Source organism: Diabrotica virgifera, chromosome 7 (genome assembly GCF_917563875.1).
Source record: "Diabrotica virgifera virgifera chromosome 7, PGI_DIABVI_V3a".
In the NCBI taxonomy this organism is placed as follows: domain Eukaryota; kingdom Metazoa; phylum Arthropoda; class Insecta; order Coleoptera; family Chrysomelidae; genus Diabrotica; species Diabrotica virgifera.
Genome location: NC_065449.1, coordinates 171,435,214 through 171,452,471, shown reverse-complemented (window position 1 = coordinate 171,452,471; position 17,258 = coordinate 171,435,214). Strand labels below are relative to the sequence as shown.

Below are 17,258 nucleotides of genomic sequence, written 5' to 3'. Positions count from 1 at the left end.
CAAGTTGCAGAGATTGTGACAAGCAGCTAACTGCAAATATCACGGTTCTGACAGCTATTTTACTGATTGACAAAGCATGGAGAGGTGTAACACTCATAACTATTCTCAACTGCTTAAAAAAATCCGGTTTCTTAAAAGAAGATCAGGAAGATCTTCCACTACTTATGGTTGATGAAGAACCAGCAATAGAACCATAAGTTGACATCAGCGGTGGGATTTTTTCTGACTTTGTTCAAGTGGATGAAGATGTTGCTGTCTCAAGTTCACTAACCGACGGCGAAATTTTATCTGCGACATATACGAATGAAAAAAGTCACGATGAAGATTAGTACGGTACATCAGAAGCTTTGGCAGAGGTGTCAGTTAAGGAAGCAAGATTCTCATTCGATACCTTACAAACCTTCTGTCTACAAAACGAAAGTGATAAAAAAGCATTTTAGGCACTTTTTATCTTAAAAAAAATTATTGAGCAGTCTGAGCAGCAGCAATGTGTTTGAAGCAAACCCGTATAATACAGTTCTTTCCAAAGATTGATTAAATCACATTAGGAATACATACATGTATGTATGTACACGAACGTACTTCTAAACTTTTGTCATCGTTATAAAATATGTAGCAGATAATAAATAATCAACACTTAATAATTCGAAGTGTTATTTATTTTCTCTCACAAATTTCGAACCATTTGATATTTCAAACACTCAATAATTCGTAATATTTTAAGAGTCCCTAGAGTTTCGAATTAACGAGAGTCGACTGTATGTATAATGAAACTAACTTTCTGAAATTTTTAGCCCCATAGGTGGTCATGTGACCCACCTAGAGCCTAATTAGGGTTTTTATGTTTTTATTTTTTATCTCAGCCGCATCGAGAACTAGCGAAAAACTTTAAATAAAATAGTTGTAAACTTTAAAAAGTTCTGCCCGAAAAAACTTTTTTTTTAATTTTTGGCGGGATATTTAAATTTTAGAACGATTTTAAAATTTTAAATGAGTATAAAAAAAATAACTAAAAAGTAACGAATGAAGACATTCGTTTTCATGAAAAAAATATATAACGTGTATTTTTGCATAATATTTCACCCTGAATTTTTTCAAATTTTTAAAATTGGTGAAACGCACCTTTAAAGATAAAAAATCGCATTTTTTCGTTTTTTTTTCGTCTTTTGATACAATTTTATACATGTTTTTAAAAAAAGGTAACACTGTCACTAGAATAGGTAAAAAACAGAAAAATAATTGGGGTTTGCTTAATAAAATTTTTTTGTAATGCCATCCATTTTCAAGATACAGGGCGTTGAAGAAAACAAAATTTTACACATTTTTTACAATTTTGCCGAAAACTACTGGCAATATTGTAATAAAATTTGGCGAGTTTAAGAGGTAGTTATTGTGCATTTTTTGACATACAAATAAGAATTTTATATTTATCATTGGCGCGCATAGGGGTAATGGTCTGAACTTTTTAAAGAAAAAAGATAGTACGCCACTGACATATTTCAAATTAACAATCGTTTTTGAATTCCTCGTTCAATTTGTGACAAGAAAACTATCTTCCTATTTTTTCATACGACGCGTCATTTTTATTCAAAAAATAAAACATCTGAACCCTTAAACAGTATTCGAAATTCTAGTAGTTTCTACATCTACATAAACTCGTACATCCATTATAAAACTAATTCGAATACTTTGGAAACGTTAAGATATTTGATTTTTTGCAGCAAAACGGCGCGTCGTATTAAAAAATGAGAAGATAGTTTTTTTATCGCAAATTGAACGAGGAATTCAAAAATGATTGTTAATTTGAAATATGTCAGTGGCGTACTATCTTTTTTCTTTGAAAAGTTCAGACCATTACCCCTATGCGCGCCAATGATGAATATCATATCCTTAATTGTATGTCAAAACATGCACAATAACTACCTCTTAAAACCCGCCAAGTTTTATTACAATGTTGCCAGTGGTTTCGGCAAAATCGTAAAAAATGTGTAAAATTTTGTTTTCTTCAGCGTCCTGTATCTTACAAAAAATTTTTATTAAGCAAACCCCAATTATTTTTCAGTTTTTTACCTATTCTAGGGACGGTGTTACCTTTTTTGAAAAAGATGTATAAAATTGTATCAAAAAAACGAAAAAAAAAAACCGAAAAAATGCGGTATTTTATTTTTAATGGTGCGTTTCACCAATTTTAAAAATTTGAAAAAATTCAGGGTGAAACATTATGCAAAAATACACGTTATATATTTTTTTCGTGAAAACGAATGTCTTAGTTATTTTTTTATACTCATTTAAAATTTTAAAATCGTTCTAAAATTTAAATATCCCGCCAAAAATTAAAAAAAAAATTTTCGGACAGAACTTTTAAAGTTTACAACTTTTAATTTAAAGTTTTTCGCTAGTTCTCGATGCGGCTGAGATAAAAAATAAAAACATAAAAACCTTAATTAGGCTCTAGGTGGGTCACATGACCACCTAGGGGGCTAAAAATTTCAGAAAGTGAGTTTCATTATATATGCTAAACGGTGACCTATATGGAATTCGAATCGAGTTGGGGGCAGTTTTCATCATCTTACCCGGCTAGGCTCTTGATAAATATAAAATGATTTTATTTTAATAATTTCAAATGTAATATTTTAGGATGTTGTTCCGCTCAAGGTGTGTCTTAACTGTTACAACCTACTACAGAAAATTTCTGAATTTTACAATAATTGTATTAACACCGAAGAGATAATCAAAAGACGGGCGCTATTAAATGAGAGATTAAAAATGAATAGGCGATCATCAATGGCCAGAAAACCACTTTTACTTCAGACAGAACATGCCTTTTCAATGCAGGTGGAAGCTGAGTAAGTAATATCTTGCGACCTAAAAATCGACTCACTCGATGAATAATTGTAGTTTATGCATAGTAATTTTATGTGGTATGTTGTGCGCTTTGAATTAAAACAACTAATGCATAAAATATTCTCTATTATAGAGCTTTCAAAAAATAATTATTTAATGCAAATTGGCAATAAATATGTCGTAAAAGTACCCCGCACAAACCTTATGGAAATTAGGTCCCAGTGGATTTCGTTCATACTTTGGGAAAATACTCTTTGAAGCATCCTGATAAAAAGTTCTCATGGGCACAACTCAATCGTATGAAGGATTTTCAAGATATAGAGGCACAGACTCGGAAAATTACAAGATTTGCAGGGTATTCCAATTCCCTGAGTTACTGGTTATTTGGCAACGTGTAGAAGTTTGGATCAAAGAAAAGTACTAGCAGTCTAGGATTTTTTCCTGGCTATAAAATGGCGACCTTTATTTTAACCTTGACCTTTAACGGACGTCATCTTCTAGAGTTTCGAGGGTTTTCGGCATTAAATTGATATAAACAGATTACTCATGGGTTTTTTGGATCGCTAAACACGAATATGCCAGAATTGACCTCCGGAGAACGTGGTGGCCAGGGCCACTGCAAGGGACGTCATCTTCTAGAGTTTCGATGGTTTTCGGAATTTAATTGATGCAAATGAATTACTGGAAGATTTTTTGAGGTCGCTAAACACGAATATGCCACCAGAACTGACTCCCGAGGCACCTGGTTTTTAAGGTCAATGAAAGGGGCTCCTTGAGTTTCGAGGGTCTTTGGATTAATGCAAACGGATTAGTTATAGGTTTTTGGGGTTGCTGAACACGAATACGTGATCAGCACAGGCACAGGAACACCTGGTGCCTAAGACAGGTTATCTTCTGGAGTTTAGGAGGAATCAAATGGATTATAACTCCAGAAGATAACCTGTCTTAGGCGCCAGGTGCTCCTGTGTCTGTGCTGATCACGTATTCGTGTTCAGCAACCCCAAAAACCTATAACTAATCCGTTTGCATTGATATAGTACCAAAGCCCCTCGAAACTCCAGGAGCGCCTTTCATTGACCTTGGAAACCAGGTGCCCCGGGTTCTGGTGGCATATTCGTGTTTAGCGACCTCAAAAAACCCTCCAGTAATTCATTTGCATCAATTAAATGCCGAACACCATCGAAACACTAGAAGATGACGTCCCTTGCAGTGGCCCTGGCCACTACGTCCTCGGGAGGTCAATTCTGATGACATATTCGTGTTTAGCGATCCCAAAAACCCATGAGTAATCTGTTTTTATCAAATTTAATGCCGAAAACCCTCGAAACTCTAGAAGATGACGTCCGTTGATGGTCAAGGTCAAGGTAAAGGTCGCCATTGGATAGCCAGGAAAAAATCCTAGACTACTAGTACTTTTCCTTGATCCAAACTTCTATATGTTGCCAGATAACCAGTAACTCAGGGAATTGGAATACCCAGTAAATCTTATAATTTTCCGAGTTTGTGCCTCTATATCTTGAAAATCCTTCATACGATTGAGTTGTGCCCATGAGAACTTTTTATTAGGATGCTTCAAAGGGTATTTTCCCAAAGTATGAACTAAATCCACCGCTTAATTGTTATAAACAAAGTAGCCGTCAATTACATAAAAAAAGTGGCCAAGTTTAACCTTAATTAACGTAGGCGAAAAGATCTTTTTTGAAAATTCGTGTAAAAATACCAGCTTTTAAAATCCCATTGTAGTTTTAGCCTAGAGTCAATATTAACAAAGTTATTCAAATTGTTTATAAGCCAAAAATGACTCTACTTTAATAAAATGTTTTCGGAGTAATAAAAATGACTTTTTAATGATTTTTTGAAATACGTTGAAAACATGACTATTCTTTCATGTGGTTTCCACAGAATTGCTTATCAGTATTATTTTCTGAACAATAACATTGCGAAAAAAAGCTCTTTTCGATAAACAAATTGAACAAAATTTAAACTAATTGACGAATCACCTTGAAATGTTTTGTGCATGATATGTACTGGTTGTCTCAATTTTTTGTGCAATATACAAGTCTTAAGTTCATTTTCGCAAAAGTTATAGCAAATTTTTTATTTTCGAAATTTTAGTCTTATTTTGCAATTAGCGAAGCAACAAATGATCGGACCAAAATTCAAAAACTGCCATTTTAAACCTTGGCTCATCTACTAAAAGAAGAATATTATAAATAAGATATTTAATTACCCTATTTTTACCTTGAGCGATTTAAACGAAAAAACTGACATTTTTGATCCTTATTTGTTATTAACTAAAATTCTCGTCCGAACTGTGACGGGCATTTATGTATTTATAATGTATTAGGTACGTAGTACAGAAAAAACCCATTTGCAACCTGGCTGCTCAAGTGTCCCGAACATGGTATATTTTTACCTTATGTCCCTGGCGTATAAGTTATCTTTATTATAATTGTATGTTGTATGTTGTTTAGTTACATAGTCATAGTCAGTTTAGTCAGTGCAATAAAAATTACTTCTGTTCACAATATTTTATGTATATGTAATGTTCCATATAATATGTGGATATAGTATTTTTACTACAAAAGCGATATTCCGTAGGTCAAAATTTTTGACGTAAGAGAACTGTCAAAACATTAGAATGTGACTTTTCGTTATTGCCATGTTTATTATAATGTTTAATATAAATATCGCTTTTGTAGTAAAGTCACATTCTAATGTTTTGACAGTTCTCTTACGTCAAAAATTTTGCCCTACGTAATATCGCTTTTGTAGTAAAAATACTATAGACACTTGCCAAACAGCGTAGTCAAAAACTTAATTTTCTTTTGAGTCGATTTTTTTGCTCGCAAGTGTAGTTTGATTTCGATCTGGAGTCCGAAACGTCAAATAAAGAATTTATTTTAATAAACTGTTTATTGTAGGAATATGACCTTAGCTAAGTTAATGTTGCAGTTTGGACACTCTCTCAAAAATGATCTACACAACACTGACCACTGGAATCCGATTTGTGTAAAGTTAAAGGAACAGGGAATAAATCACAAAATTCCGAGTCTCATTACTAATTGGAAAAAATTGACTAACACTGTTCTAGATAAAATGAAAAAGTATGTATTTCTATATTATTTTATAAAATACTTAATACTTAATACGACTAAGTTTCAAACAAAACACTTGTTTTTAAAAATTATTTTATTTTTAAAATTACAAAGTACGTAAACGATCGGTAAAAATTGAAATAAAAAAGTAACGTTTCTTGTTTAAAGTTTATGAATAGACTGACTACATATACAGGGTGTCCCGAAAAGATTGGTCATAGATTATACCATAAATTCTGGCGTCAAAAATATGTTGATTGAACTAACTTACCTTAGTACAAATGTGCACATAAAAAAAGTTATAGCCCTTTAAAGTTACAAAATGAAAATCAATTTTTTTCAATATTTCGAAAACTATTAGAGATTTTTTATTGAAAATAGGCATGTGGCATTCTTATGGCAGGAACATCTTTAAAAAATTATAGTGAAATTTGTGCACCCCATAAAAACTTTATGGGGTTTTGTTCCTTAAACACTCCCAAACTTTTGTGTACGTTCCAATTAAATTATTATTGTGGTACAAATAGTTGTGGACATATTATTTTTAAAACTTTTTTGCCTCTTAGTCTTTTTTCGATAAACCAGTTTTTATCGAGATGCGGCTTCTTTTTTAATATGTTTACATAAAAATTGTATGGGGGTTTCGCTCCTTTAAACCCCCCAAATGTTTGTGTACCTTCCAATTAAACTTTTATTGCGGTACCATTAGTTAAACGCAGTGTTTTTAAAACTTTTTTGCCTCTTAGTATATTTTCATATTATAAAAATGTAAATATAGATTTTTCATATTATTACCAGGTCTCTATAATCGTACTTAACCATATACAAATAGGTGGTGGATTTGACAAATATTCAAAATATCTCGATAAAAACTGACTTTTCGAGAAAGTACTACGAGGCAAAAAAGTTTTAAAATCACTGTGTTTAACTAATAATACTGTAACAATAATTTAATACGAACATACACAAAAGTTTAGGGGGATTTAAGGGAACAAAACATCCATAAAATTTTTATGGGGTGCACAAATTTCACTATAATTTTTTGTTAAGATATTTCCACATTATAAAAATGTAAATTAATATAGATTTTTCATATTATTACCAGGTCTCTATAATCGTACTTAACCATATACAAATAGGTGGTGGATTTGACAAATATTCAAAATATCTCGATAAAAACTGACTTTTCGAGAAAGTACTAAGAGGCAAAAAAGTTTTAAAATCACTGTATTTAACTAATAATACTGTAACAATAATTTAATACGAACATACACACAAGTTTAGGGGGATTTAAGGGAACAAAACACCCATAAAATTTTTATGGGGTGCACAATTTTCACTATAATTTTTTGTTAAGATGTTCCTGCCATAAGAATGCCACACGTATATTTTCAATAAAAAATCTCTAATACTTTTCGAAATATTGAAAAAAAAATGATTTTCATTTTGTAACTTCAAAGGGTTATAACTTTTTTTATGTGCACATTTGTACTAAGGTAAGTTAGGTTCAATCAACATATTTTTGACCCCAGAATCTGTGGTATAATTTATGACCAATCTTTTCGGGACACCCTGTATAAAAGTTAACAAAACTTCTATGAACTCTATACATAATCCAAAATCATCACACTATATAGTACGGGATCCGAATTTAGGTCGACCTTCACCCGTCTGCTTTCCGGATGAAACATTTTTCAGCGAAAACATTTCGTTTATAAATTCGCAAAGTCTGTGTGTTATTGCGTTGCCGCTCCTGCAATACACGTCCAGCTGAAATCGTTGCTATTAAGTAGGCTAGTTTTTTAATCTCGATTTGTTAAGCAAAGTATAGGTTATTTACATTTGAGTTTGACACTTCGTGAATGTCAAACCAAATGTTAAATTAAGTATTAATAAAACATCAATGACATTTGATAGTGAATTTAATTATTATATAAAATAAATAAGATGTTCAAAAATACAATTTGAGTATATTTTAAAAGCAATAATTTATTAACAGCTTTAAAAATGTTTATACGAGTATACGGCCTCCCCTTTATGATAAATGGACTGTTTCATTTGCTATGAAATTAGAATATAATCGGTTCGCTAAACTCGATACAACTGGCTAGTGATTTTAGTAGGTAAATTTTTTTGTTTTTTTGCGAATATTGCCAAAATTGGCAAAATTACCAATTATTTAGTAATTATTAACTAATTAGTAATCATTTTTTTTTGCCAAATTGGCAAAATTATTGACTAAAATCACTAGCCAGTTGTGTCTGAGTTTAGCGAACCGACAGTATATGAAATAATATTGTTTGGTAAAAAAAATTATGGTTTGATATGTGCAATTACATCCTTATAATGGAAAAAAATATTTGAAGATTTTTCTCAAATTATGGATACCAACAACATTTTCATTTATAACTCTTTTATTTTTAATTTGACGAAGAAAAGTTATTCTTCATAAAAAGCTCTTCATGTTCTAAGATTTATGATGCAACCATCATATCGATACATCAGTATCAGACTGCACTAACTCAAAAATTTTCAATATTTAGATAAGTATGAGGAAATGGTTAAAATATGTTATTTATCAGTTTCAAATTAAACCATCTCAAAATTCCAACACCATCGTAAAAATGTTGACTTGTCAACATGCAGAATCGAATATTTTGTTTAGAACGTCGTAGTTTCATACCGCATCACTTTGAGTTAGTGCATAATGAAACTTGATCGGTAGAACTATTGTCAGCTACTAACTCAAAATGGTCTGTGAAAGCTGGTTGCACTGACCGTTGCTAAATTAAATGTTCGGAAAAATTTAGTGATACAGAAAGAGAAGAACTGCTAAATAACTACTGGGGTCTTGGTGATGTAAATAGGCAGCGAGATTTTATAGTTAACAATGTAATGCCAGTTAAGCCAAAATATCAATATAGTCGGTTCGCTAAACTCAGACACAACTGGCTAGTGATTTAAGTAGATATTTTTTTTGGCCAATTTTGCCAAAATTGACAAATATTACTAACTATTTAGTAATTATTATTAACTATTTAGTAATTATTTTTTTTGCCAATATTACCATATTGGCAAAATTACTAACTAAAGTTACTAGCCAGTTGTGTCTGAGTTTAGCGAACCGACTATATAAGAAAGGAGTCTTAGAAGCGAAAATAGAGCTTATTACTTTGAGATAAGAAATGAAAAAATTAGAGTATGTAAAGTTTTCTTTATGAACACTTTGAACATTTCGAATAGGATAATAATGAAAAAGCATGCACAGCAATTAAAAAATAACAGAGCTAGGGTTTGTAGGTCTGGATCCCGCGTATGAAAAAAAAGTTGATTAATAGCAAGCTGAAAATTTGTTAATAGCTTAAGGGTGTCTAGTCGGACAAACTTTGATATATGGAAGCACTGGAACAGGGGAAGTTTTAATTGTGGAACAGGTTAAAAATTTGGAACGGTCAGACCACGAAAACGGCACATTTATTTTGTCCGACAGAACAGACTTAACCTCTCCGAACAGAGATTAAACTCTTATGCAAAAATTAGACTGCTATTTATCATCAAATGGGCGTTTTAATGAGTGGAACATGTAGAATATGTCAAATGGCAGGAATTATGACAGGTAATAAATAGCAGTCTGATTTTTGCATGAGAGTTTAATCTCTGTTCGGAGAGTTTAAGTCTATTCTGTCGGACAAAATAAATGTGCCGTTTTCGTGATCTGACCGTTCCAAATTTTTAAGCTGTTCCACAATTAAAACTGCCCCTGTTTCAGTGTTCCCATATATCAAAGTTTATCCGACTAGACACCCTTAAGCTATTAACAAATTTTCAGCTTGCTATTAATCAACTTTTTTTTCATACGCGGGATCCAGACCTATTGCACAGAATGACAATCGCGGAGGAAAAAAATGCTTGGCGACCAATGGTGCTAGATGATGAAAAAGAATTCGTGCGGTCCCACATCAAATCTTTTCCAGTAATTGACTCTCATTATTGCGGAGCAAGAAAAAATAAATCTGTAAACTTAGCCACCATGTACAGACTGTACCAAGAAAAATGTAGAGGAGAACTGAAAATTCCCGTAAAACTCCATTATTACACCAAGATTTTCAACAGGGAATTTAATATTGCCTTTTTTCAGCCAAAAAAGACCAGTTTTGTAAAAAGTATTACAACAACTTAAGTATGATGCACACATCAGAGAAAAAAATCGGATTCGGTTTGAAAAGGAGTTGGATATCAGCGATTCAAAGGAAGATGACAGTACTGTAGTTTGTTGCTTTCATCTCCAAGTTGTATTATCACTACCAAATGGAGATCTGAGTGATTTTCTTTTTACATGAGACGCCTATCATGTTACAACTTCACTATATTTGATATTTCTCACAAACACTGCTATAGTTTTTTGTGGCACAAACGTATCGCAAGCAGAGGTTTTAATGAAATAAATATGTGTCTTTGACAGTATCTAAAGAATCATTGACCTCAATATGAGCACATATTTTACTCCGATAATTGCCTGGGCGAAAACAAAAACAAGTTCATTGCTTGCTTGTTTTTATATTGCTGTCAAAACTTAGCAATAAAAAGCATAGCCCACAAATGCTTAGTAGTTGGACATACTCAAAATGATGGTGATGCGATGCACGCCCTCAGAGAAAAAGAAAAAAAAGATACCTAAAAGGAAACCCGCTCTATATTTTATCGCAAATGCTACCAATAATAATTAGCCTGGCTAAAAAAACTTCCGATAAAAATATCGGAAAAGAAATGAAAGGCAGAATTTATAAAACAGTAATCAGACCAATAATGACATGCGCGGCAGAAACACGACCTGACACAGAGGACAAAAAGATTGCTAGAAACAGCGGAGATGAAAACCCTTCGAAAAATCGATGGTAAGACTCTATGCGACAAGCTAGAAGTACAGATATACAACGGAGATGCAAGGTGGATAACATTCAATAACTAGGTAAGAAACCGAGGAATAGAATGGAATGACCACATAAGCCGAATGACAACAAATATAGTAGTCAGAACAGCGAGAGACGGTTCTCCAATAGGAAGGCGATCAGTGGGAAGACCACGAAAATGATGGAACGACAACTTACTAGAGGCACATTGTAAAACCAGACAGAGTCATGTCTATACAAAAAGAAGAAGAAGAGAAGAAGAAAACTGGACGGCCTGGTACCCTACAGAAGAAATTGCCGAAGTGTATGAAATTTTTAATATAAATGAAGCCGGAGACAAAATAAAATGGAGCGAAATACAAATTCTAGGAGTTGAGAAAGACCAGCCACACAAAATAAGATATAATAAGTTATAATAATAGGACAATTCAAATTTATTTTGATTTAATTATATTTTTTCATAACAAGGAAACAATAATGATTTTATAAGAAAAAAAAATTTAATTGAATTCCATACAAATACCCTATACAAAATGCACTAACTGTTAAAAAAATCATGTGTCGACAGTTTGATAGTGCACCAACTCAAAAAAAATCTGAATTATTTAAAAAACTAATGAAAAAAAAAGTATCATCTAAAAGAATCATAAAATAAACATCTAATTCCAAAATTTTGTTCTATTTGAAAAACAAATGGACCATTTACAACAGATTAAAAATATTTGCTCCCAGAGAAAATAAGTTAAAGTTGATTTGTAAAGAACTATGTTTTTTGAGTTGGTGCACTCTTCTACTGATGTATCGATATATAAAATTTTATTAATTTTATACGAGGTATATAAAAAATATGAATTTCGATCAAGAGTAAACTACCTTTATAGTTCATAACATTTAAATTAGAATGATATAATTGCACATTAAAACATAATTATTAATTCTAAAACTTTTCATAATAGCAATTTTCCATATTATGAATTAAAATACGTCAATAAACAAAGTTTTCGTTATTGTAATGCTCGCATTTTCAGCTTGTTTTTATTAAATTTCATACATAGACAAATATTTCTAGCATGTGTTGCCTATCAAAATCGTGTCATAGCTATCCTTAAGGGGGTGCGTAGGGGTTGAAATCAATATTTCAAGCACATGTGTTTTTTTAAAGTATGGTAGAATTATTTTATTTTTAAATTATATAGGCATATTCAGTACAATTCATAGATTATTCAAGAAAAAATTCAAGGAAAAATATTGAAAAATAAGCCAACGGTGGCAAATTTTTAAAGACACCTCAAAATATAATGAATTTTGCGGTGTACATCAGAACTCATCATTGACTCATGGCAAACAAAAAATTCAAAAAAGTTTCAGTAGTTTATAAGTTTTTCGAGTCTGTCGAGTTTTTTAGTTTTATCGACTTTTGACTTTTTGATATCACTCTTTGATATCACTTTTGAAGTCAAAACAACGAATTTTTTTGTAAAAAGGGTGAAAATCAACATATTTATTATTGTTAAACAAAAAATAAGCTTAAAACAAAAAATATCTCGACAGCGTTACCTCAAGAAATGTCTAAAGAAAATATAGTACAAAAATTCCAGTTGGGTTGGTCCAGTAGTTTTTGAGTTACAATGTCTACAGCCTTTAAAAAAAGCGGTTTTGAAGAAAACGCGTTTAAAGTATTGTCAACTTTTAGTTTCAATTTCTTTTTGTCTGTCAAATCGTAAAATGGTGCATACCGGAATATCTTTTTGAATCGCGGAGTACTTTACAAATGAAAATGAGAACAGCTGTTACCGTTGTTCACTACGTTCGAGCGTGCCGGCGCGAACCTGCTGCAAAGCGAGTCGAAGGTAGGGATATTCAACACTATCTCCCTACCTTAAATTCGTTTTTCTCAAAACTGTTTTTTTTTCAAAGGTTATAGACATTGTAACTCAAAAACTACTTGACCAGTCCACCTGGAATTTTGTATATATTTTCTTTACGACATTCACTGAGGTATTGGGACCGTGCAAGTTCAGTAAAGTGACCCCTATTTCTACGCTCTGTACTTTTATTCGCACTTTTAATTATATTGGCCAATTATATTAGTCCTGGTTACTGGATAATTGTCAAGGCCATAGTCCAAAAAAATAATAAGAAGAAAAAATAAGATGCAGGTTATGTTATGCAAACGTAAACAATTGTATGTAGTAAATAAAATTAGTTATTAAAATGCAGTACTGCAAGCAAAATACAATTAATTAAATTTACCTTTATATAATAATTGCATATCATATCGATATTGTGAAGCAATATATAATTTTTCTGCTTCAATGACAGAAGGTATGAAATATACGTCAATTTGACAATTTCAATTGACAATATGAAATATTTAAGGTAGTTGCAATATTTCTCCGCTACTCGCGCACGGTCGTTTCTCGTTTCTCAGCTTAGGATATTGATTCTAGGGAAAAACTTTTTAATAGAAAGTTGTAGTAAATTAAAAACCTACAATTTGAGCTATGGTAAGTTTAATTTCATTTATTGGTTATTGCAACACAGCCTGCGAAAGGTCCAAAATGGCCGTTTTTTACAATTGCGTTATTTATTGTACAAATAATTTTTTTTATTTTTTAAAGCTTTAAAATGAAGATCTTTCAATTTCAAACATAAAAAAATTGTAAGGCCGGATTAACGAATTTGTTGCTTAGATATTATAAATTGTTTATCCCAAAAGGTCAAATGTCGAAGGCTATAACTTTTTGAAAAAAAAATTGCAGAGAGTTGGTGAAACATCCAATCTCCTTCTAAAGAGTTATGTTTTCATATTCTGATGTAAATAAATGCTTAAAACATTTTTAAACTTCTAATTTTTGGGTTTGAAAATAAGGGGGCAAATTTCGTTATAAACATTTAGAGCTGAAGCGGCCCTGTACATCCTATGAGTTTTTAACTTACAGATTATTGTTGCTAAAAACGAAACGAAGATTTATAAAAAAAATAAAAAATTTCTACGACCAACTGAAGCCGAGCTAAATGTTGGGCTTGAAAATAAGGGGGCAATTTTCGTTATAAACATTTAGAGCTGAAGCGGCCCTGTACAGCCTATGAGTTTCTAACTTACAGATTATTGTTGCTGAAGACGAGACGAAGATTTATAAAAAATAAAAAAATTTACAGCCAACTGAAGCCGAGATAATTGTTTCTTTTTTCTTAAATCGTAGTGCCTTTATTTACAACAATTAAGAAATTATTTTACAGTCATTGACTAAAGAAAGACTTATATTATCTTAAATTAAAAATAATTATAAAATATAGTTACATTTAATTATTAAAGTTATTTTTAAAATCGGTGCTTTTGCGAGCGTCCGAATTTTGCAAATCGCCCGGCTCGCTTCAAATCCGCGCGCTCGGAAAATTTTTACGTAACTTGTATTAAATTTTGACCGAAAACAATTTAATAATATTACCATTATAATATACAGTCTATTTACCACTGTATTTGTTTTTCTTGATAAACTTTTATATTAAATCTCATTTCTGAAGAAATAATATTACAAAAATGATACATATATATTTTTAATTTTTTCATTGTTATATAAATATAATAATAATAATGTTACTTCTTATTATACAATATAAAACTTTTTCTTCTTATAGTGACTATCCGTTTTGGATGTTGGCGACCATCATGGCAATCTGTACTTGCACACTAAATCGGTACTGCTGTTCTAAAAAGATTTGTAGTTGTTGTGTTGAACGACGTACGTAAATTTTCTAGCAAGGTAATCCTTCGCCTTCCTGGTTCTCAGTTTCCAAATGGGGTTTGCCAAATTGCCATGATGGTCGCCAACATCCAAAAGGGATAGTCACTACAAGAAGAAAAAGTTTTATATTGTATAATAAGAAGTAACATTATTAATATTATATTTATATAACAATGCAAAAATTAAAAATATAGTTATATGTATCATTTTTGTAATATTATTTCTTCAGAAATGAGATTTCACATATAAAAGTTTATCAAGAAAAACAAATACAGTGGTAAATACACTGTATATTATAATGGTAATATTATTAAATTGTTTTCGGTCAAAATTTAATGCAAGTTACGTAAAAATTTTCCGGGCGCGCGGATTTGAAGCGAGCCGGGCGATTTGCAAAATTCGGCCGCTCGCAAAAGCACCAACTTTAAAAATAATTTTTAATAATTAAATGTAATTATAGTTTATAATAATTTTTGTTTTAAGATAATATAAGTCTTTCTTTAGTCAATGACTGTAAAATAATTTCTTAATTGTTATAAATAAAGGCACTACGATTTAAAAAAAAATAAACAATTATCTCGGCTTCAGTTGGTTGTAAATTTTTTTTACTTTTTATGTATCTTCGTTTCGTCTTTAGCAACAATAATCTGTAAGTTAGAAACTCATAGGATGTACAGGGCCGCTTCAGCTCTAAATGTTTATAACGAAATTTGCCCCCTTATTTTCAAACCCAAAAAGTAGAGGTTTAAAAATGTTTTACGCATTTATTTACATCAGAATATAAAAATATAACTCTTTAGAAGGAGATTGGATGTTACAACAACTCTCTACGACTTTTTTTCAAAAAGTTATAGCCTTCGACATTTGACCTCTTGGGAAAAACAATTTATAATATCCAAGCAATAAATTTGTTAATCCGGCATTACAATTTTTTTTATGTTTGAAATTGAAAGATCTTCATTTTAAAGCTTTAAAAAATTAAAAAAAAATTATTTGTACAATAAATAACGCAATTGTAAAAACGGCCATTTTGGACCTTTAGCATTTTGTTTTGCAATAACCAATAAACGAAATTAAACTTACCATAGCTCAAATTGTAGGTTTTTTAATTTACTACAACTTTCTGTTAAAAAGTTTTTCTCTAAAATCAATATCCTAAGCTGCAAAATTAAAAATCTTTAAAAATTGCAAATTTAACAAATGAAAATCGCAATTAAAAAAAAGCTCACAATATTCTTGGTCACATTTTAGTAGAAGTTATTCCTGGCATCGTCCTTTACAACACCTGATAGGTTTCAAAAATTCCTGAATTATATCACGTTTTTTCACCCACAGCCTGGGGTAGTAACGCTGTCGAGATATTTTTTGTTTTATGCTTATTTTTTGTTTAACAATAATAGATATGTTGATTTTCACCCTTTTTCCAAAAAAATCGTCGTTTTGACTTCTGAGTGATCAAAAAGTTAAAATTCGATAAAAGTAGAAAAACTCGACAGCATTACCTCGAAAAACTCATAAGCTAATAATTTTTTTTTTGAATTTTTTGTTTACTATGATCCAATGATGAGTTCTGATGTCCACCGCAAAATTCATTGTTTTTTGAGTTATCTTAAAAAATTTTCCACTGTTTGCTTATTTTTCAATATTTTTCCTTGAACTTTTTCTTGAATAATCTACGAATGGTACGGAATATGCCAATTTAATTTAAAAAATAAAATAATTCTACAATACTTTCAAAAAAAATAGTGCTTGAATATTGCTTTCAATCCCTACGCCCCCCCCCTTAAGGATAGCTATGACACTAGTTTGATAGGCAACCCATGCTAGAAATATTTGTCTATGGCCGACCTATATTCGGATCCCATACTATTAAGGGGCGCAAAATGTCGCCTGTCAAAAGGTTCAATGTGTTTTAAATGTAGTCATTTTTTCGAATCCTGATAAAACTAATCAGTATTTTTGAAAAATTTAAACCTTGAACGAAAGATTACATCTTTACCGAGGGCCGAAAGTCCCTGAAAACTTCTGAAAAATTAGCAGTTACCAACAGTAAAATTAATTTAATTTTTTTAGCAAAGTTCCACTATCAGAATTGGAAAAGCTAGTTTTGCAATTCACCAATTGTCCCTCAGACTTGACCACCGAATTTGCCTCACCTAATAAAGCAAAGACTGCAGAGTCTCTGATGGAATCTAGTACCACTAAGGTTGAAAATAGAGGTGTGATTTGTTGGAATTCGTCGGCGAAACCTAGTACTAGTAAGGTTAAAAATGATATGCAGATGTCAGATGAAAAACCAATGGCAAAAAGATTTAAAAAGAGTTTTAAACAAAACAGGTAAGTCGTTGTCTTTCTTCTTCATGTGCCATCTCCTCTAAGAAGGTCGGCAACCATCATGGCAATTCGTATTTTCGATACCGCTGCTCTAAAGAGATCAGCAGAAGGGCAGTTAAACCAAGCTCTCAAATTGTTTAACCAGGAGATGCATCTTCTTCCACGACTCTTTCTATCCTTTATTCTTCCTTGTATTATTAACTGCAACAAGTTATGACGCTCGCCCCTCATGATAGGTCTCAGATATTGCAGTTTTCTAACTTTAATTGTATTTAAAACCTCTCTTTCCTATTCTTCTCAATACCTGGACATTCGTGACTATG

The 17,258-nt window shown here is 31.5% G+C and overlaps 1 protein-coding gene across 1 annotated transcript in view; it reads left to right on the top strand.

Moving 5' to 3' along the window:
• LOC114329412 (uncharacterized) overlaps window positions 1-17,258 on the top strand; it is a 241,311-nt gene that overhangs the window by 83,881 nt on the left and 140,172 nt on the right. Inside the window, exons 5-7 of the mRNA XM_028278501.2 lie at window positions 2,638-2,846; window positions 5,769-5,951; window positions 16,675-16,938. Coding sequence (XP_028134302.1) covers window positions 2,638-2,846; window positions 5,769-5,951; window positions 16,675-16,938 — 656 coding nt within the window. The remainder of the gene's footprint in view (window positions 1-2,637; window positions 2,847-5,768; window positions 5,952-16,674; window positions 16,939-17,258) is intronic.